Genomic DNA, 21323 nt, shown 5'->3' on the forward strand with positions numbered 1-21323 from the left:
AAGGTCATCGCCAATCAGGTCAAGTCTGTTCTGGAGTTGATGATCCATCCTGACCAGACTTCTGCTGTACCCGCAGGAAGATCTCTGACAGGCTCGCGCTACGATTGCCTATGTATGGGACAAGGGTGTGGACACCTGCCTCATCAGCCTGGACCAGGAGAAGGCCTTTGACAGAGTATCGCACACCTACATGATGGATGTCCTCTCCAAAGTGGGGTTTGGGGAGGGAATCCACAACTCAATCCAACTGCTCTACACAAACATCATTAGCGCAGTTTTAATCAGTGGGTGGAAATCAGAATGCTTTCCATTTAAACCTGGAGTCAAGTAGGGCTGCCCTCCCTCCTCTGTCCTGTTTGTGTGTTCCGAGGAACCCTTTGCTGAGTCCATCAGGAAGGATCCGGGCATAAGAGGAAAGATGATCCTAGGCAGCGGAGGCATTCGGGTCAAAGCCTCCCTGTACAAGGATGATGTCACCGCCTTCTGTTCAGATCCGCTGTCAGTGCGCAGACTGATCAATATCTACGACCAGTTCGAACTGGCTTCAGGAGCAAATGTAAATTGTGGCAAGACCGAAGCCATGTTCCTTGGGAACTGGGCCGACCGATCCTTTATCCCCTTCACTGTCAGGTCAGACTGCTTGAAGGCGCTGGGGATATGGTTCGAAGGGACCAGAGCATGCTCTAGAAACTGGAAGGAGTGAGTGGCTATGGTGAAAAGAAAACTGGGCATGTGGGAACGATGCTACCTCTTCATTACGGCTAAGAACCTGGTGCATCAGGTGTGAGGCACTCTCGGTGTTGCTGTAGGGACGCAGGTCCGGCCCATTCCTCACTCCTGTGTGGTGGCGATCACTTGAGCCACCTGAGCTTTTTCTGGAGGTTTGAAAGCAGCCCTTATTGTGGAGAGTTTAATTGACAAATGATGCGCAAATACCGGAATTCCATGAAGCTTCAGTGGTAATTGTAGGCCAACTGCCTTTTGTGAGGCTAACAGCAGAGTAGCAGCACAAATTGCCCATCGGTTTGCAACTGATAGAATTTCTCTTTCCCATAAGTTACTGGCTGACGTACACAATCATGGCAGACAGCATTAATGGTGAAATTATTTTGACAGTATAAGTTGAGTCATGATATGTAATTAATTATTCAACACAGTCTCCAGCCTGTAATTCTTAACTCTCAACATTGTATTCGAATAGACCTGTCGCAAGATTCTGACTTGCACTGCAAGCTATTAGCCAGGTTATTTCTTGTGACTGGAATGAAAGATAGAGCTACCAAATCAGAATTAAACCGAAACTCATACATTGCTAAATTCATACAGGTACAGTGCCTCAAAACCAGCAGCTTCAGGACTCAGGTCTTGCCGGATTTCAGGTCGGGCCATGGGCAGTTAAGGTCAAGCCAGGTTGGGTGGAGTCGAGGGTTGCTCATAGTGTGGGAATACCAACATCCTGGGGGTTACCATTGACCAGAAATTGAACTGGATCAACCTTATTGGCTACAAGAGCAGGTTAGAGACTGGGAATTCTGCAGAGAGTAACTCCTCCTGACTACCTAAAGCCTGTCCATCTACAAGGCACAAGTCAAGAGTGTGATGGAATAACTCTCCACTTGCTTGGATGAGTGCATCACTCAAGAAGCTTGATATCATCCAGGGCATAGCAGCCTGCTTGATTGGCACCCCATCCACCACAATAAATATTCACTTCCTCCACCACCCACACACACTGGCAGCAGTGGCATCCACCTATAGGATGCAGTGTAGAAACTCACCAAGGCTCCTTCGACAGCACTTTCCAAATCTGCAGCCTTTACCATCTAGAAGGATATGGGCAGCAGGTGCATAGGAACATCACTACCTGCAAGTTCCCCTCCAAGCCACACACCATTCTGACTTGGAACTATACCGCTGTTCCTTCACTGCTGCTGGGTCAAAACCCTGGAACTGCCTCCCTAACAGCGCTGGGTGTTCTGACAACACATGGACTGCAGCGTTTCAAGAAGGCAGCTCACTACCACTTCTCATTAGCAATTAGGGAAGGGCATAAATGCTGGCATAGCTGGTGATGCCAACATCCAATTAACAAATGTATATTTAAAAAAATGATTGGTGCAAAAACCAGTGAAAGGGATAACTAGTCCAGCGCCACACCTTGTCAATGCAGCCCGTAGCCAAATTATCCAGCTAAGTTTGTTTCTATTTTACTCAAAATCGGTGCATGGCATATTCTAAAAATGTCCAGTTTTTGGACAACTCTGATTTTTGGACAGCCAGATTTGATATACCGTACTGTAATACATTTTACCTGGCACAATTTAATCTAGGGGCAAGGTCATAGCAATAGCTGGTATAGCATCTTTACAGGGGAGCACAAAGACTTAGGATGTCTGTGTATTTTGCCAGCTGCTGAGCCATGCTCCTCTGTCTTTGTAAAAGTGGGAAATTGTACACGGAGAACCTTAAGGAAAATACATGAGTTGGTGTAGCTCCTATTTTTCGGTTACAAGTTTATTTTGCAGTCTTCAAATTATAAAGCAATGAAAATTACTAACAGCCTAAGAGTTGTAAATTAATAAAGCCCAGTAATTATATAACTCTTACATAAAAGTGATGAAAAGTTCTTGCATGTGAATGAACATAATTTTTTAAATGTAGTTACAATTTAAACCAGCACTATTTCCTTTCCTCCAAGTTAGAATGCAGCAGCTATTTACAACATTAAAAACTGTCCAATGAGGAACAAATTCACAGCAGTTTACTGAAGAACAGAATTATCCCTGGAAGAGCTCCACCAGAAAACCAGCTAATACTATAAGAAAACTTGTTGGCTACAAGCCTTATTTCCTATTACAAATGGGGCTAGACACATTAAATGTAGTAGCTCTGTTCAAATGCTGTAGCAGCTCATGAAGTTTCCTTTCAGTAGTAAGTTTGAGTTGAAAAATGCTAGATAGACATGCGTAATACTTTCATAAAATAAAAACTTGTTCGCTGGTGCACATGCCATGCTTTTGCTGCTGTTACAGTCAATGGTGCTACTTTACCAGATACTGATTTTCTTCTTTCGGTCTTGTTGAAATCAGAAACTTTTTTGGTTGGGGGAAGGGAAGCAATAAAGGAACCAGCAGGAAGGCGGGGTGGGGGGGTGGGGGAGCTGTTCTGCACTACTAACCTCAAACGTAATGGAACAGAAGTCCAGAATGCAAGTCAAACTCCATTAGTCAACCCTAGACTCTTACTCTAAAAGCAAATGGCACTTCTTTTACTGAATGAGACTCCAGCCCCTGCAATTTAGGAACCAGAAATAAAAACAAAAAATGCTGGAAATACTCAGCAGGTATGGTAGCATGAGGAAAGAGAACCAAAATTGATGTTCCAGTCGAATATGACTCATATACTGTGTCACCAAGGCAAAGAAAGGCTTGCTGGTTAATGAGCCATACATATTTGTGTTAAAAGTTGGCTGGCCTGGTTTGTGGAATGTGTCGTGCACTCCTGTCAGGCATGTTGCTAGTACCTTTTGTAAGGGCACCTCAATTTATACAATTTCACAGGTACAACAAGTAGTTAAAACTGTGGAATGTTGGTCTTTATCTTAAGGTGGCTGCAGTACAAACGTTTGGACATTCTGTAAAGCTCTGGCTTAACTCTGTTTACACTACTGTGTTTTGTTTTGGGCACTGCACCTTGTGACCTTGGAGAATGCTAAGTGCAGATTCACCAGAATGAAAGTAGGAATGAAACAGTTAAATTACAAAGACAGGGTGCATAAACTAGGTGACTTGATTGTAGAAGATTGGATGGTGATCTTATTTAGGTGTTTATTGCAAAGAATAACACTTTTCTTCATCTTTCCTAATTAGATCTCCTTGAATTTGTTTTGGGTTTGAGCTTTTATCTCTTGTGGGGAGTGTATTCCAAATTAACCATGCTTTCCTCATTATACTTGTTCTCCTTTATATTTTTACAACTTTAACTGTTAACCACTCCAGTTTCCCTGCATTACCTCTGCAGTTCATTGGTGCAGAACAACTACTTTGTGATTCTGTTAATCAGCAAAGTCACTACAACACTTTTCAAAGGTTTCTTCCTTAATGCCAGCATCACCACCTCTGGTGTGCTTCAGAACTCCATCCTTGGTCTTCCTTCTAGTCATCGTGTGTGCTACCACTGGCAAATAACACTGTTAGAAATGCATTCCAACAACCTGTCTTGCATCAGTCCTGAATATGATAACATGGACGGATTTTGCAGTTGGCTGTGATTGCACAGTGCTCACGTTTATTGTACTTGCAGCTAACCAGAAGCTAAAGCGCCTGAAAAATATTAGCGGGAATTTCAACAGCCCCCACACACTTTGAATAGGGGCATTGAAATTGAGTGGGAGATTTGCCCTGGCCTCCTGTACCAATCTGCCAACTGCAATTTTCAATTTCAGGTATCAAGAACACCTGCCGAAAAATGATAGACTTTTTAAGATTGGATCCTGATGATACCATTTGGGCCCAACTGCCATTTTAGTGTTAACCTCAGGAAGGATGTGGTTGCTTCTTTCCTGACAGGCTGAAGCTTAGAAAAATTGGAGAAAAGGCCATTTCCCCACTTGGGGTCAAAACTCCCAAGCCTTCCACAACCTTTACTGTACCTAACTGAATAATTTCCTCATTCTCTGACACTTGATTTCTGTTTATTCTTTATTCCTTTCATTATATTTCAGTCACTATGCCTGCTATTCATAATTCTTTCTCAAAACTTTTTTTTAGTTTGCAATAACCAAAAGTTTTACTTTTTTTAAAAAAAAAACACTTTTTGGTTCCCCCTTGTTCTGTCACGCTCCAATTTTTTTTCCTTTTGTTGGTTTGATGTACCTTTTCATAATCAGAGTTATTTTTGTTTCGAACCTGTATCAGCACTTATTTCTGTAGACTTTGTTTAAAGTTCATAATAGGAGCCAGTGTGTATGGGAAAAAAGAACAAGTGGTACCTAAATCTACTTTCTGATCTTTTGTTTTTCCTCAGGTCTTCTTCAAATCTCTGAAAACAAAGTAGCTGTATTGCTTTTAGCTGGTGGACAGGGAACACGCCTTGGAGTAACCTATCCTAAAGGAATGTACAATGTTGGTTTACTATCAAGAAAAACTCTCTTTCAAATTCAAGCCGAACGTATTCTGAAACTTCAGGAGTTGGCTTCAGCGCAGTTTGGTCACAAATGCACTATTCCATGGTCAGTATGTCTATCCAGTTTAGTATTTTTACTCCAGTGTGATTTTAACTCTATACAGCAGATTTTGAGCTAATAGTGCATTCTTTTCACCTGCACAATTAAAGTGATCTCTGAATTGGATGTAGATTGAATTCAGTTTGTCATAATTGATTCAGTCATAGCTTTTTTGCTTGTCACAATGTTGCTTCAGCTGGATAAAATCAATTTCAAGTTATAATTTGCTTACATGCCAAAATATGGAAACGACAATTGTATGTCTCCAAGGATAGGGAGGAGAAAGAAAGAACATGTGGGTCCCTTGCAAAACTTTGGATACACTTTCGTAAAAATAGGTCTTACCCTATCCTTTATTTGAAATGGGATTAATTAAGAGAGGTGACTATTCAACTTCTTTTCAAAATGAACTCTTTGCTTTAATTCATGGTCACATTATATAATTACTGTAGATCTTATTGGGAACAAAGTATATGTTAGTGTATGTGAGTGATTCTGGATTAGAAAATGTCACTCCCGTTTTGGGGATTTTTATTTTGTTTTAAATATTTTTTGGCTTCCGTTTTTGATACTGCTCATGCAAGTGAGCACTGGGTCCCAATGTCTGAAGATGCCTTTATTTTCTCTGTAAATAATTTACTTGAAGATCAAGTAGAGAGCTGTCTTCAGTTTATTTCAGCCAGTAGACTTATCATGGGCTGTCATATAACCTCCTTGTCTTTGAAAGGTAAAAAAGGAACATGAGACTAAATTCTAATTTTTGCGACGTGGGGTGCAGCTCGTAGATAGTGATGTTCCCAAGCACCTGTTGCCCTTGTCCTGTGTGGTAGAGGTCACAGGGTTTAGAAGGTGCTGTCGGAGGATCCTTGGCGAGTTGCTGAGAGTTAATTGTGTTTTATTCTGAATCCACAAATATGCTATATGCTGTAGACCTTTCTACAGAGATTTTGCTTCTATACAAGCAGCCTTTTTATTGGATTTAAACTGAATTTTAAAATGAAGCTGATTTTTGTAAGATTTATCTTGTGAAAAGTCCCTTAGAATGTAACAATTTTCTTTCTCTACTTGATTAGACATACTTAATGGGCATGACCTTCTTAATTCTGTGTAAGGGCATTGTGATTGAATAGTCAAATATTACTCTTAATGCTTATTATTTTCATATCGACATTATAATATGCTGATGCTCCTAGACACATTTCTGAATAATTTTAATAGTCCTAAAAACAGTTTTTTTAATTGAACCAATAGATCAGACTTTAAAATTTTTATTTTATTTGCCTTTTTTAAAATTTCTTAGGTATATCATGACTAGTGGTCGGACAATGGAATCTACGGAAGAATTTTTTGCTAAAAATAGCTACTTTGGCTTACAGAAAGGAAATGTCATCTTTTTCCAACAGGGAATGTTGCCAGCTATGACTTTTGATGGGAAAGCCATCCTTGAAGGAAAAAGCAAAATTTCAATGGCACCAGGTTGGTTTAAAAGCTTTAGGGAGAATTGCATGCAAAAGTTCGATATTACAACTAGCAGCCTGGGTGTAGATAATGAATGCATGCCTGGTTATAGCTGTCCTCCTGCACTCATCCAAAATGAATCCAGGTGTTTGCTTATTAATGTATTTCATCTTCCACAAGATTACACCGAGATGTTGAGCAATTTCTGAAGTCACAGATCAAAATACAACTAATGGCAGCTTTTATTTACTTTTTAATCAAAATACAAACATCATTGAACATTATAAGATCATTGAACATTATAAGAATACTTTATGGTAGAAATTAAAATTGTCCTGGTAAGTAAATAGTAAGACAGGAGTAGACCATTTTGCCATTGAGCCTTTTCTGCCATTCAGTTAGATCATAGCTGATCTGTACCTCAGTGGTATTTATCTTCCTTTACTCCATACCCCTTGATAATCTTACCTAATGAAAATCTCCCTGTTTAAAAACTGCAATTGACTTAGCCTCCGTAGAGTTTTGGGGGAGAGAGCCCGAGGTTTCCATGTTTTTTTTTGTTGTGTATGCAAAAAAGCACTCCCTCATTTTACTGCTTCAGTTTTGTATTCCAGTTGCTCGAGTAAAGGCCAAAATCCATTAGCCTTTTTGATTACTTTTTATACCATTTCATAAACTTTCAATAATTTGTGTACATGGGCACCTAAATTCATTTGCTGCTTCACAGATCCTAATCTCTTACCATTAAGAAATTATTTCCAGTTGTTTGTCCTGGTTGTGAAGAAAATGACCTCACTTCCCTAAGCTCCATCTGCCTTAGCTTTGTCTACTCATAATTCTGCAAGATAAGTAATGGAAATATTATCTTTTTGAAAATGCCAGATCACTTGATTATCTTCTCAAGTCTGTTTGACATATGGATCCGAGTATTACTGGCTCAGTGGGATCCCTTTGTAGCCATGTTATTTTGGTATAGTATAAATTTGTAAACTTCGATCATTTTGAAGTGTCTGTCATAATCGTTTGACAGAACTATTATTTTCCAATAATATGAGGATGAGAATTTTGTTACGATTTATATCATTACCTTTAAAGCTTAGCAAACTCTTGGTTCTCATATTACTATTTGCAACTGAGCTTACAGAACTGCATGTTCTTGCAACACCACCAGTAGTCACTGGGTGGCGCTGCAGCCTTGCTTACCAGCCATTTTGCAACAACTTTGCTTTTTCATTTCAAAAACAGAAACAGAAATACCTGGAAAAACTCAGCAGGTCTGGCAGCATCGGCGGAGAAGAGCACAGTTGACATTTCGAGTCCTCATGACCCTTCAACAGAACAGACCTCTGTTGAAGGGTCATGAGAACTCAAAACGCCAACTGTGGCTCTTCTCCGCCGATGCTGCCAGACCTGCTGAGTTTTTCCAGGTATTTCTGTTTCTGTTTTTGTTTTGGATTTCCAGCATCCGCAGTTTTTTGCTTTTATTGTTGCTTTTTCATTTGTAGTGTTAGTTTTTATCCACTTTTTGGAAATTTAACCAAACTTCAAATTCAAAATATACAGAATTTGATGCTTGCCATTGTACTGTATACATTCCAAGAACTGTGATGAATATAAAATATTCTGTTTCACAGATGGGAATGGTGGTCTTTATCGAGCACTTCGAAATCAGAAGATTGTGGAGGATATGGAAAAACGGGGCATTGGTTTTATTCATGTGTACTGTGTGGACAATATTCTTGTTAAAGTTGCAGATCCAACATTCATTGGCTTCTGTGTGAAGCAGCAAGCTGACTGTGGAGCCAAGGTATATTTTAATATTGTACTCAATTTCTTTTGGCACCCTGAACTTACTGTATGATCCAGTTTATAACTTACTCAGATGAGATGTCTACCCTCTTGGGTAGACCTAAAAGATCTCGCAGCATTGAGAGCAGGGGACTTGTTCTGCTGTTCTGGTCAAGATTTATCCCTCAAGGAACACATTAAGCTATTAATCAAGACATTTGTTTTGCAATTTGTGAGATCTTGCTGTGCAGAAAATTGGCTGGTGTATTTCCTATGTTAAAATAGTGACTGCTCTTCATTGATGCTTAATTAGCGGTTGAACACTTTGGGTTGACCTGGGATCATGAAATGTGCCATATAAATGCAAGTTCTTTTTCTTATCTATCTTATTCTGATGATTTTCTCTCCAATAAATTAATTGGCTGGGATTTTCTGGCCCTGTCCTGGTGGGACCCGCTGCGGGAGATTCAGCGGCCCAGCCAAAAGTCCATTGACTTTCAGTGAGACAGGACAACCCAGGCAGTGGGCTGGGCTGGAAATTCCATCCCATATTATATAAGTTGCTGCCCACCAATACAAACACAGATGTGGATGAATGTTAAAGCTTACGAGTCCATGGTGTAGAGGCATGTGGCCCAATTTTAACTGTGTAAATAAATCTTTGTTAATCGCTTGTTAGGCCTCAACTATAATATTGTATTCAATTTTGGGCATCACACTATGGAGGAAGTCAAGGCCTTCGACAGAATGTAAAGTGAGATTTACCAGAATTATGAGGATTGTGGGGCTTCGGTTTTGAAGAAAGAGTAGAGAGCTGGAATTGTTCTCCTTAAAATGGAGAAGGTTAAGGAGAAAATGTTTCCACTGGTAGGACGGTCTGTAATCTGAGGACACAATTTAAAATAATTAGTAAAGGAGCCTGATGGAAGCTGAAGAGAATAAGTAAAAATCATGGGGCTATGGGAAAAAGGAGCAGGTGAATAGGACTAATTTGATTGCTCTTTCACAAGAAGTGGAACAGGAACGATGGGCCTAATGGCTTCCTTTCATTCTCTATGACTCTAGTGTGTTTTAAATACTGGATGCAAAAATAAAATTAGAATTGGTACCTAGATGGGATGTGAATGGAAAGGACATTTCTGTATAAGGGGAAAAAAAAATGATACGCAACATTGTTCTTGGCCGGGTAAGATGATTTAGCAACAACTGGTATCTGATGACACCACCTGTTGGTGTTAAGAGGTGCACTCTCTGGTTGGAAACATTGCAGGCCTGAGAATTTTCTTTTGGTTTCCTGAAGAAAAAACTAAAGGTCAAAGATTTCTGGTGATGAATTCACAATGGTTCACTCCAAGCAAATTCAGGTTTCTGTTTTCCAGTTGAATCGATCGAACTTCTGTAGCAAAAAAATATAATCTTGCAGGTAAAACGATTTAGCTCCTCTTTAAATACTTTCAGTGATCTAGCCTCCACATCTCTCTGGGGTAGAGAATTCCAGACATTCAGCATCCTCTGAGAGAAGAAATTCCTTCACATCTCAGTTTTAAATGAGTGTCCCCTTATTCTGTAAACATGTCCCCTAGTTCAAGATTTCCCCCATGAGTGGAAACATCTTCTCAACATCTATCCTGTCAATCCTCCTCAGAATCTTGTATGTTTCAATAAGATCACCCTTCATTCTTCTAAACTCTAATGAATAATTTGATTCTTCCTATCAAAGTGCATGACCTCACACTTTTCCTACATTAAACTCCATCTGCCAAGTTTTTGCCTACTCACTCAACCTATCTATATCCCCTTGCAGATTCTTTATATCCTCATCACAACATGCCCTCCCACCTATTTTTGTATCGTCAGCAAATTTGGATGCATTACACTCTGCACCCCTTCCTCTAAGTCATTAATATAGGTAGTAAGTAATTGAGGCCCTAAGACTAATCCTTGTGGCACTCCACGAGTTACGTCTTTCCAACCTGAAAAAGACCCATTAATCCCGACCCTGTCTTCTGTGTGTTAACCAATTCTCAATCCATACCCCCAATACTGTGAGCTCCTATCTTGTGCAATAACCCTTTATGTGGCACCTTATTGAATGCCTTCTGGAAATCCAAATACTTTACATTTACCGATTCTCCTTTATCAACCCTGCTTGTTATATCCTCAACGCACTCTGGCAAATTTGGCAAATATGATTTCCCTTTCACAATACCATGCGTTTGATTGCGTTGAGCTTTTCTAAATGCCCTGCTATTTTATTCTTTAACAAGGACTCTATCATTTTCCCAACGACAGATGTTAGGCTGACTAGCCTATAGTTTCCTGCTTTTTGTCTCCCTTCTTGAACAGGGCGCCATATTAGCGGTTTTCCAATCCACTGGGACCGTCCAGGAATCCAGTGAGTTCTGGAATATTTTGACCAATGCCTCCACTATCTCTGCAGCCACTTCCTTTAAAATCCTTGGATGCAGGCCATTAGGTCCTGGTCACTTGTCTGTCTTTAGTCCCATTAGTTTGTCAAATACTTTGTCCTTTGTGATAGAGACTTTTTACAAGATCTTTCCTCCCATTAGTTCCTCGCTTATCTGATACCTTTGGGATGTTTATGTTGTCCTCCACTGTGAAGACCAATGCAAAATATTATGAAATTTATTAAATTATCTGCCATTTCCCTGTTCCCCATTATCAATCCTCCAAGGGTCCGGTGCCACAGTCACTTTAGCCACTCTTTTTATATACCCGTAGAAGCTCTTGCTGTTTGTTTTTATATTTCTTGCCAATTTATTTTCATAATCAATTTTCTCCCTCTTTATTAGCTTTTTAATCACCCGCTGCTGGTTCCTAAAAAAATTCCCAATCCTCTGGCCTACCACCAGTTTTTGACACTTTGTATGCCTTAGTTTTTGATTGGATACTCTCCTTTATACTTTGTCCAACAGTGAGGCAACTCTTCGGGGGGGCCTGTAGACGACTCCCCTTGCTATTCCTCATTTCCACCCAAACTGACTCTACATCACGATCTATTGCAGCTATATCACTACTCACTGCCACACTGATACCTTCCTTTATTAACAAAGCTATCGCACGTCCTTTTCCTTTTTGCCTATTTTTCTGGAACGTTAAATAGCTTTGCATATTGAGTTCCCAGTCTTGGTTATCCTGCAACTACGTCTCTGTAGTAACTATCAAGTCATATTAATTTATTTCTATTTGTGCCGTCAACTCATCTATCTTGTTACAAATGCTGCATGCATTCAGATAAAGAGCGTTAAGCTTTGACTTTTTACCATATTGCCCATTCTGATTTCTGCTGCACTTTTCTGCTTATATTTTCTGCCCCTTCCTGTCACACTTTGATTATCAATCGCCTTTTCACTACCCTGCACCTCTGCTCTCTCACTTCTTTTTGATTTTTTTTAAACTTCCCTTCAATTGAACCCCCCCCCCCCACCCCACTAATTAATTCCATTAACATTCCAGTTGTGAACAGCCTCTGAGTGTCTTTATTTGTAATTCCATCTTCATGGGGCCAGCAAGCCTAACAACTCTTGTTACTTTAAGTCTCTTCAATTGAAATGAGAGGGGCGATCATCAACACCTAGGGTGGCATTTACATTTTATGTAACTTTCCAGAAGTATGTCCAGACATTTCTGACCCTGTGTCTGTTCAAAACACACAAGTCATCTGACTTTTTGAACTCCATTTTGGGTTAGTATAAATTGTCCTTTCATTCTGTTCTTTCAAAAATTAGAATGTCTACCTTTTATAAATCTGTGGACGTATTATGCAGGCATAATGGTCTTTTTTTTTTTGAAGGGTTGAGAACCAGAGGACATTGCTCTAAAGTGATAGGCATAAGAACCAAAGGCAACATGAGAGAGAATTTTTTTTTAGGCAGTGAGTGGTTGCAAACTGGAGTGTACTGCCTGAAAGGGTAGTGGAGGAGGATGCAATTGAGGCTTTCAAAAGGGAATCCAATATAAATATTAAGGGGGAAAAAATTGCAAGTCTATGGGGCAAAGGCAGGTCAGTGGGTGACTAAATTGTCCCTGCAGAGAGCCAGCAAAAGTTTGATAGGCCAAATGGCCTCCTTATATGCTGTAGCCATTCATTCTATTCCATTTTCTCATAATGAATGCAACTTAAAATATATGCAAGTATTTTGAAATTTGAACATAATCCTGCATTTTCAGCTTTTTTATGCTTCCTGATGTGATTTATGATGCCAATTCATGGATTTATGCAATCAGATCACTCATAGCTTAGGTTTTATGTTTCTCGATAAATAGTAAACATTACTTTCTTTGCTTTCCTTTCAATATTTCCTTTCTGCACTGAGTAACTGGTCTGATTTTGATACAGGGTGCATCTTTTAGAAGTCAGAGGTTATTAGCTGCACAGTTTTTGTTCTGCCAATGTGGCTGAATTTAAATACCTAAGGAGAATGGGGTTGAGCATACCTGCTCCTTTTTAACTCTAGTTCCTTGAAACATTGGGAGGCTCTGGATTAATTTTTATCCTGTTTGCAAGCTGTGGTGCCCTTCTGCAGCCTGACAGTTCTGGGGAATGGATAACTGATTGGCTCCCATGCTGAGCTGATCAACAGAAGGTGGGTGGCAAGGGAGGAGAGACAGTTGTTGGGGGGTATGAACAAACAGACAGGGCTCAATGACTTTGAACCACACTCCTGGTTCTCCTAGCTCCAGTAAAAAAAAAATAGCTTGGACCACTTTGTGCACAGGCTGCAGCAATCATTTTAAAAGCTGCCAATAGCACTGCTTACCAACTGGCCCAAATGGGCGGAGTGTGCCCAGCACATGCTATGTCCATTTGTACCTCCAGAATTGCAATTGATGCGTTAGAACCTTTATTTTCATAACTAATGAATACCATCTCAGAGGGGAAAAAAATAGCAGCATATGGGATAAAGTGAGAGGACAGGGCAATAAATGCAGCACTCCCATTTTAGGCCCTGCAATGCTCTGTTTCAGTGGGTGAATCAATCCTTAGTATCTCTCAGCATTAGTGGGGAAATCATCACAAGAATATCACTCAAAGAAATATTTTAAAGTTTTACTTGCAAAAGGAAAGAACTCAAAACATTTTGATCATGTTTCCTGCTGTGATTGTACTGATGGATATTTTAATTCAGGCTAAGTATTCACATTGTATCCCAGTGTTTTTATATACGTTCTCCAAGAATTTCACTGTTTCATTGGTCTTGCCAAAATAAATACAAACTTCAAACTTTACTCTCAATTTATATAATATTAGGTAATGAGGATGCTTAAAGGGGGAATTTTGTGGTTGTGCAATCTTGGCTAAATTTCTAGAGTTATTCATCTTGATTCCTGTAGCTATGAAATATTATAGCTTTGAATACTAGGTTCTTGTGATATTTTTTGTTTAAATTCAGGTAGTAGAAAAGACAAATCCAACTGAGGCTGTTGGTGTCGTATGTAAAGTAAATGGTCTGTATCAAGTTGTGGAATACAGTGAGATCACCCTAGTTACTGCACAGAGAAGGAATGCTGATGGACGTCTAACATTCAATGCAGGGAACATGTGCAACCACTTCTTTACACTACAGTTCTTAAAGAACATTGTTAAGTAAGTTAATGCATTTGGGTTTATTCTACAAAATATAATTGCCTTCAGAATCCATTATGTAAGTGTTTGACTGTTTCAACGCTGCTGAATGAGTTGAAGTTTTTGTTTTTTTCTGTCAGAGACTATGAACCTAAATTGCGACACCATGTTGCCCAGAAGAAAATTCCTTACATTGATGATCACGGGCAGCAAATTAAACCAGACAGTCCTAATGGAATCAAATTGGAAAAATTTGTATTTGATATTTTTCAGTTTTCAAGGTAAGTTTTCTTGTATATAAAATTGTCTTTATACATTTTTTTTCTCTTCCTCCTCTAGGCAGGGGCTCATGCTTTGGGATGGTTTATACAATACCTTTGTCATGTTGCCATTTATTACTTCTGAGCCTAGTTACTGAGTATCGACAGTTATTTGACTGTGTGCGTTTTGGGCAGCAGAGCCTTGCCCACTCCTGGGACCTCCCTGATATGTATGGTTTAATACACCAGGGTATATAACGGTTATTATCATTATGATTTAATATACCTTCAGTCCTTTTTACCCTCTCAGCCATTGGGAGAACCTGTCGGCTAAATATTTTGACCCAATTGTGTCTTTTGTCATCCCTTTTGTAACTTGCTCGCCCATTTATTTAGAGTGTAAACAATTCTTGTGCATGCATTGAACATTATTCATAAGACTGCTGTGGATAGGAAAAATCATCAATACCATGCAGAGTCCCTTGTTACTGAGTTTCTCTTTGTTTAACTTATGTTAAACTCCTATTCTTTCTTCGTGCTGAATGGAGAATCATTTTGAGCTGTAATGATTTAATACTCACAACACTAGGTGGCAGTTAGTACCAACTTTGGAAAAACATTTCCTCAGATTTTGTTTAGTTCACGTTTTCCTTAGCTTATGATTTATGCCTTTTCGGTTTTGTCTTGCATCATTCAGACTTTTCATTTTTTTTTTTAAGCAAGCATTTTTTTTTTGACCAGAAGATCCAATTTGCACTGTTGGCTGCATGTGAGCTGTGTTATTCCCTTTTAATAGGTTATTTTTTTAATGTTAAGAGAGCTTGGGGAGCAGTATGCTCTCTTTCCTAAAACTAAAATATAAAAGTAAATTTGATGTCAATTTGAAGTTCTATTATATCCAGTGTAAAGGCAGTGTTGAGACTTAGTACTAAATGTGGTGTTGGCATCAGTGTCCTTGGGAGTCAGCTCAGCATTTTGGTACAGTACTGTTTTTTGCGCATGTAAGCAGCCAAAACCAGTTGTTCTGGTGAATGCTGAGCCTTTTGGCAATTCCTAGTTTTATGTCATAATTTTTACACCCAAAAGGGACAAAATAGTGGAAAACTTCTAGACTTTGGGTGGGAAGAGAACAGTATCCTCTTCTTGGATTCCACCCTTGATAGTTTAAAGCACTGAGTTGAAAGGGTTTTACTTTAAGGCCCTATATTGCTGTTCCCATCTCAAAGTACTTCCCATGAATGGTCTTGTTATTTTTTGAGACATCTTGCCACCAAGAGGTGGGTGTGACTTTTTTTCATCATTCTGAACCCTTGGTTAAGCTTAATTCTAGGTGTCATGCTGCACTTATCCAAGGCATGTACATTTGCGCATCAATTTTCTTATGATTCTGTTCTCATGTTGCACCCTAATGATATGGATCTCATGGTATAAATTTCATTTGGTGCTCATCTGAGTTTTTCTCTCAAATAAATTTATCTGCAGAGGTTCCTCACAGCTTCAGTTGCTCAGTACACCTTTTACTATTTATAAGTGCACAATGTGCACTCATCCAGCCAGTTCATATATCTGATTTTAAGTTTTCCTATACTTTTGGTAAGTGTTTCTTGTGGTTCAGGAGGGAAAGTACCTAATCATCAAGTAGTTTGAATTTCCAGGGTTAAGAGGGAAATAAGGTAAATAAGGTTCACTACCCTATCATTTTGGACTGTTGTAAGCTTTCCCGTGTATCTACAATTATTAATTTTCAAACAATCTATAGTGTGTCTCCTTTTGGGTGTGGCATTTGGAATCACTTTCATGCTATGTATAAGAATTCAGAGCGAGAGCAGGAGTAGGCCATTCAGCCCCACAAGCCTGCTCCGTCATTTGATAAGATCATGACTGATCTGGTTTTGGCCTCAACTGCACTTTCTTGTCTGCCTCCCATGACCCTTGACTCCCTTGTCAGTCAACAATCTATCTTAGCCTTGAATATATTCAATGATCCAGCCTCCTCTACTCTTTGGGGAGAGAAAATTCATAGACTAACGACCATCTTGAGAGAAATAATTTTTTCCTCATCTACTAAATGGGAGACCCCTAAATTTTACCTGTATCCCCTAGTTCTGGACTCTCAAACCACTTTGTTTATGAAAGGGTAATCATAACTATTTCTGCATTATAAATGTAATTAAAATATATTTTTATAGGAAATTTGTAGTGTTTGAAGTCTTGCGAGAAGATGAATTTTCTCCACTGAAGAATGCAGATAGTCAGAATGGGAAAGACACACCTACAACAGCACGCCATGCACTGATGTCCCTGCACCATCGTTGGGTGCTAAATGCAGGCGGACACTTTGTTGATGAAAATGGAACAAGGATTCCTGCAATTCCCAGGTATATAATTAAGCAAAATTTCAACTATAAAGTGTACCTTTCTTTGGCAGCACCTCCCAAACCCGTGGCTTCTACCAATTAGAAGGTCAAGGGCAACAGGTGCATGGAATGACCATCACCTCCGTTTTTAAGTTTGGTTTAAATACAATAAAATGGCTGCTTGTGTAGAAACCAAAATCTCTGCAGCAAATTTTAGAGCAAACATTTAGATTCAGAATAAAACCAGATAACACACTGCAACTCACCATGGCTCCTTCAACAACACCACCTAAACCAACAACCTATATCACCTAGAAGGACAAGGGTAGCAGGTTTATGTGAAGACGATTACCATCCAGTTTCCCTCCAATTCACATCCAGACATAGCAACAGAAAATGCTGGAAAAACTCAGCATGTCTGGCAGCATCTGTGCGGAGAGAAATAGAGTTAATGTTTCGTGTCTGTATGACTCTTCAGAGTTTGAAGAAGAGTAATACGGACTCTAAACATTCATTCTGTTTCCCTCTCCACAGATGCTGCCAGACCTGCTGAGTTTTTCTAGCTTTTTCTGTTTTCATTTCAGATTTCCATCTCTTGCAATATTTCACTTTTATCCAGACTTGAACATTTCACTGTTCCTTGGTCAATTTCTGGAACACGATACTTCCATAATGTGCTTAGGTATATTCACCATACTGACTGCAGTAGTTCAAGAACAAAGTTCACCACCATCTTCTCAAGGGCATCTAGGGATGGGCAAGAAATGTGGGCCTTGCCAAGTGATGCCTACTTCCTGAAAATGAATGTTTTAAAAAAATTGGGTAAGCAGATGAATTCCTCTCTCGATAAACTCTCTCAATTTCCCAAGTGCAAAATTCACCTTTCAAACTTCCGATGTGTTTCTATCTTCTACATGGTTTTACACCACTAAGCATCTGATGATATAAAATTGAAAGTAATCAACAAAAATTTTTTCTGATTTGATCTGATTGGCTGCTGTAATTGATCCGCAGAAACCCTGCTGTCAGAGGCTACCTGCTGTCTTCATCTACCTGCAATATTTGTTCAGGAAGCTTCTAAAGATACATCAATAGATTGCTACAGAACAACAATATTTCATTGCATAAGCATTAGCATCTGGAATAGCGACTCCTATAATGTGAAGAAAGGCAGAGATTTCAAGATGGTCATCTGTTTAAAAAGTTTATAGCTATTAACTGAACACAGATTGGATTACAACCTTCCAGTTCATTTGATCCATGGTTGCTGCATCTTTGTGTTGACAGTAGTTATCAGTATGGATGTAGAAGTTTAAATTTACCAACTGATGTCTTTTAATAGCTACAGTAACCATTGAACATAAATGGGTTATCACCAGTGTCAAAATATCAACGATCAGAAAATCTAGGTGCAGCTGTATGTTTTACGTGCATGATGTGTGCTTTTGCTTTCACACAAAGGTAGCAATCATTGATAGTAAACAATTAGAGCGGTAAACGATGACATTTAGTTTTTAATTTTGAGGTAGCTTTCCAAACAGTTAATATGTGAAATGTTTCCCAAGCCCTGTGTGGCTTATTTTCTTCATCAATGTCCTTCCTTCCATCATAAGATCAGAAGTGGGGATGTTCACTGAAGATTGCACAATGTTCACCATTCGTGACAACTCAGATACTGAAGCAGTCCATGTTCAAATACAGCAAGACCTGGACAATATTCAGGCTTGGGCTAACAAGTGGGGAGTAGCATTCATGCCAGCCAAGTGCCAGGCAATGACCATCTCCAACAAGAGAAAATATAACCATTGCCACTTGACACTCCATAGCATTGCCATTACTGAATCCCCAAACATCCTGGGGGTTACCATTGACCAGAAACTGAACTGGACTGGTCGTATAAATACTGTGGCTACAAGAGCAGGTCAGAGGCTAGGAATCGTGCAACGAGGAACACACCACCTGACCCCCCCCAAAACCTGTCCTCCATCTGCAAGGCACAAGCCAGGATTGTGATGGAATACTCCCCACTTGCTTGGATGAGTGCAGCTCCCACAACACTCAAAAAGCTTTATACCATCCAGGACAAAGCAGCCCGCTTGATTGGCACCACATCCACAATTATTCACTCCCTCCACCATTGACACACAGTAGCAGCAGTGTGTACCATCTACAAGATGCACTGCAGGAATTCACCAAGGCTCCTTAGACAGCACCTTCCAAAACCACAACCATTACCATCTTAAAGGACAAGGGCAGCAGATAGATGGGAACACCACCACCTGGATGTTCTCCTCCAAGTCACTCACCATCCTAACCTGGAAATATATCACAGTTTCTTCACTGTTGCTGGGTCAAAGACCTGAAACCCTCCCTAACAGCACTGTGGGTGTACCTACACCAATTGGACTGCAAGAAGGCAGCTCACCATCACCTTCTCAAGGGCAACTAGGGATCAGAATAAGTTCTGGTCCGGCCAGCAAAGCCCACATCCCGTGAATGAGTAACTTTTTAAAAATAAAAATTTTCTACCTCCAATTTAACAATCCCTATGCGTGCAATTTGGTAATAGCTCATGGTAGACTTTCTCAGTTCTGAGTTCTCATGAATTTTCCCAATTTCTCAAACTAACTTTAGGGTACATCGTAATTAATGTGCATTTTTCTTTTGAAGTTTCCTTTACCATGTTGTATGGAAATTTGAACTTCACATTCCTCTGTTTATAAAGTAATGCCAGCGGATAAAAATATCTTTATAGAGTTTATTTTCCTCAAATGATATGGATCTGTAATAAAAGGCCTGTATATTTTGACTGCTGGTGATAATCTATAAAATATATCTTTATTTTTTACAAAAGCTTAATATACAATGAATACTTATTTATAATTTTCTATGATGTCTACATTCTGTTTGAGGTGTCTAGTATTTTCTAACTGATCGTTTGAACAATAGACTAGCTAATCTGGGTTATTACATAGTTTGAAAAAAGAAATGCACAATCTTTTGGAAGAGAATGTGGAGAAATTTGAAGTGAGGGAAAAGTCTTGTTATCCATCCTTTATTGTGGTCTTTCACATTTATTAAAATTTGCTTTCAGGCATTCACTTTTTCTTAATTCAGTTTTATTTTAATCCCAAATTTATTTGTAACATTGTGGTTTTGTTGCATTTTATTTTCCCATTAACTTGCTTTTTCTTCCCATGTGACAGTTCAACAACTAGAATGTCAGAAGCAGTCGCTGCTGTTGTCAATGACAAGTAAATATCTTGGATTCAGTTTATGCATGGTGATGGGTCATGGCTGCTTTGCTGACTTAAAAAAAATTGTAGAGAAGGACTTGCCTTTTTGTACTGCCAGTGTGTAAATGTTCATAAAGCAATGCACGATTCTATTAACATGTTTTGTATATTTAATTGTGGTCCTTACTATGAACATTATGAATATTACCCTCTGAAAATGTTATAACAGCAGTGTTAAAAGGACATATATAGATTGTGTAAGATCCAATTTGTTATACAAGTCCAAATTTATTATCTTTGCATTAGAAATCTGTAGGAGATGCCTTAAATGCAGAAGAACATCTGTTCCCTTGTGGCTGCACATTAAATGAGTCAGTACTTAGGAGTATGTGAGGGGTAGTCACCCACACATCTGATCAAGTTCTGTTATTTTCACAAGAGCTATATATTTTCAGATCATCAGACTTTCTAGTGAACAATACAAAAGTAATGCAAAGTTGCCTTGTACTTATCCAGACTGATATTCAAGATATCAGGAAGCAAAAATAGACATGCTGGTTTTTTTTAACATTTTGTTCTTAATTTTACAATACTTGGCACTTCATTTTGTTTGGTGATTCACTGTTTGCTATCATTCCATTCATGGGTGTACACAACCTCAAACCACTGAAATATTGGATTTGACCCTTTTTTTTAAGAATGGTATATTCATTGTTTCTCAGTTTGAATTTTGAAAAAGATGGTTCCTTAATAGAATATAGATAATGACATTGAACAGAAGAGAATAACCCATGCCTTTGTTTTCATAATGCAGTTCTTTAATGCATCAACTGGGTTTAGACATTGGCAGTTGCAGGTAAATGCTGGCCTTGTTAGATTGGTGGTGAAAAGACATACTAACACAAAACAAGGGTTGCATGCCTGAACACTTCTTAGCATGTTAACTTGAGTGTTGGTGCTTGGTTTGGGCTTATAATTCAGCAGTGCTGTGTCTTCTAAAGAATCTATCCGCAAGTACATCATTTTAAAATTACAGGTCATTCATTTGATTCCTTTAGTGTTGAGGGTTACTGAATGGAGTGCACTCATACACCACAAAGTTACCTGAAAGCCAAATTGCACCCAAATTCACTTTGAGTTTCACTTTTTTTTACAGTGTTTCTTCCAAACCCAGCCTTTACTTCCTGATATTGAAATAAACATAAATCCCATTGATGTACTAACATAATCACATTCCTTTCAATTGAATGCTTAAGAACAAAAAATAGTTCTGTTATTAAAACAATAATTTTTATTTGCCATTATTCCAACTTACAATCTGATTTTACATTTTTAACATGTTTAATGGAACATGTTCTCTCCACTTATAATTCTGTTTTGATCCAATTGCAGAAGATCATGGCCCAGACAGAG

The 21323-nt window shown here is 39.0% G+C and overlaps 1 protein-coding gene across 3 annotated transcripts in view; it reads left to right on the forward strand.

Annotated features, from left to right (window-relative positions):
• uap1 (UDP-N-acetylglucosamine pyrophosphorylase 1) overlaps positions 1–21323 on the forward strand; it is a 45416-nt gene that overhangs the window by 17463 nt on the left and 6630 nt on the right. For 2 of the 3 annotated variants that reach the window (XR_005945571.1, XM_041208985.1), the window contains exons 2-8: positions 5026–5230; positions 6525–6700; positions 8317–8489; positions 13885–14078; positions 14198–14338; positions 16507–16695; positions 19881–19928. Coding sequence is in view for 2 of the 3 variants with exons in the window: in XM_041208985.1 (XP_041064919.1) it covers positions 5026–5230; positions 6525–6700; positions 8317–8489; positions 13885–14078; positions 14198–14338; positions 16507–16695; positions 19881–19928 (1126 nt within the window). In the remaining variant the exon portion in view is untranslated. Of the gene's footprint in view, positions 1–5025; positions 5231–6524; positions 6701–8316; positions 8490–13884; positions 14079–14197; positions 14339–16506; positions 16696–17688; positions 18597–19880; positions 19929–21323 lie in introns of those variants that run through there. The other variant, XM_041208986.1, reaches the window with a different exon arrangement.

Source organism: Carcharodon carcharias, chromosome 16 (genome assembly GCF_017639515.1).
Source record: "Carcharodon carcharias isolate sCarCar2 chromosome 16, sCarCar2.pri, whole genome shotgun sequence".
Lineage (NCBI taxonomy): Eukaryota > Metazoa > Chordata > Chondrichthyes > Lamniformes > Lamnidae > Carcharodon > Carcharodon carcharias.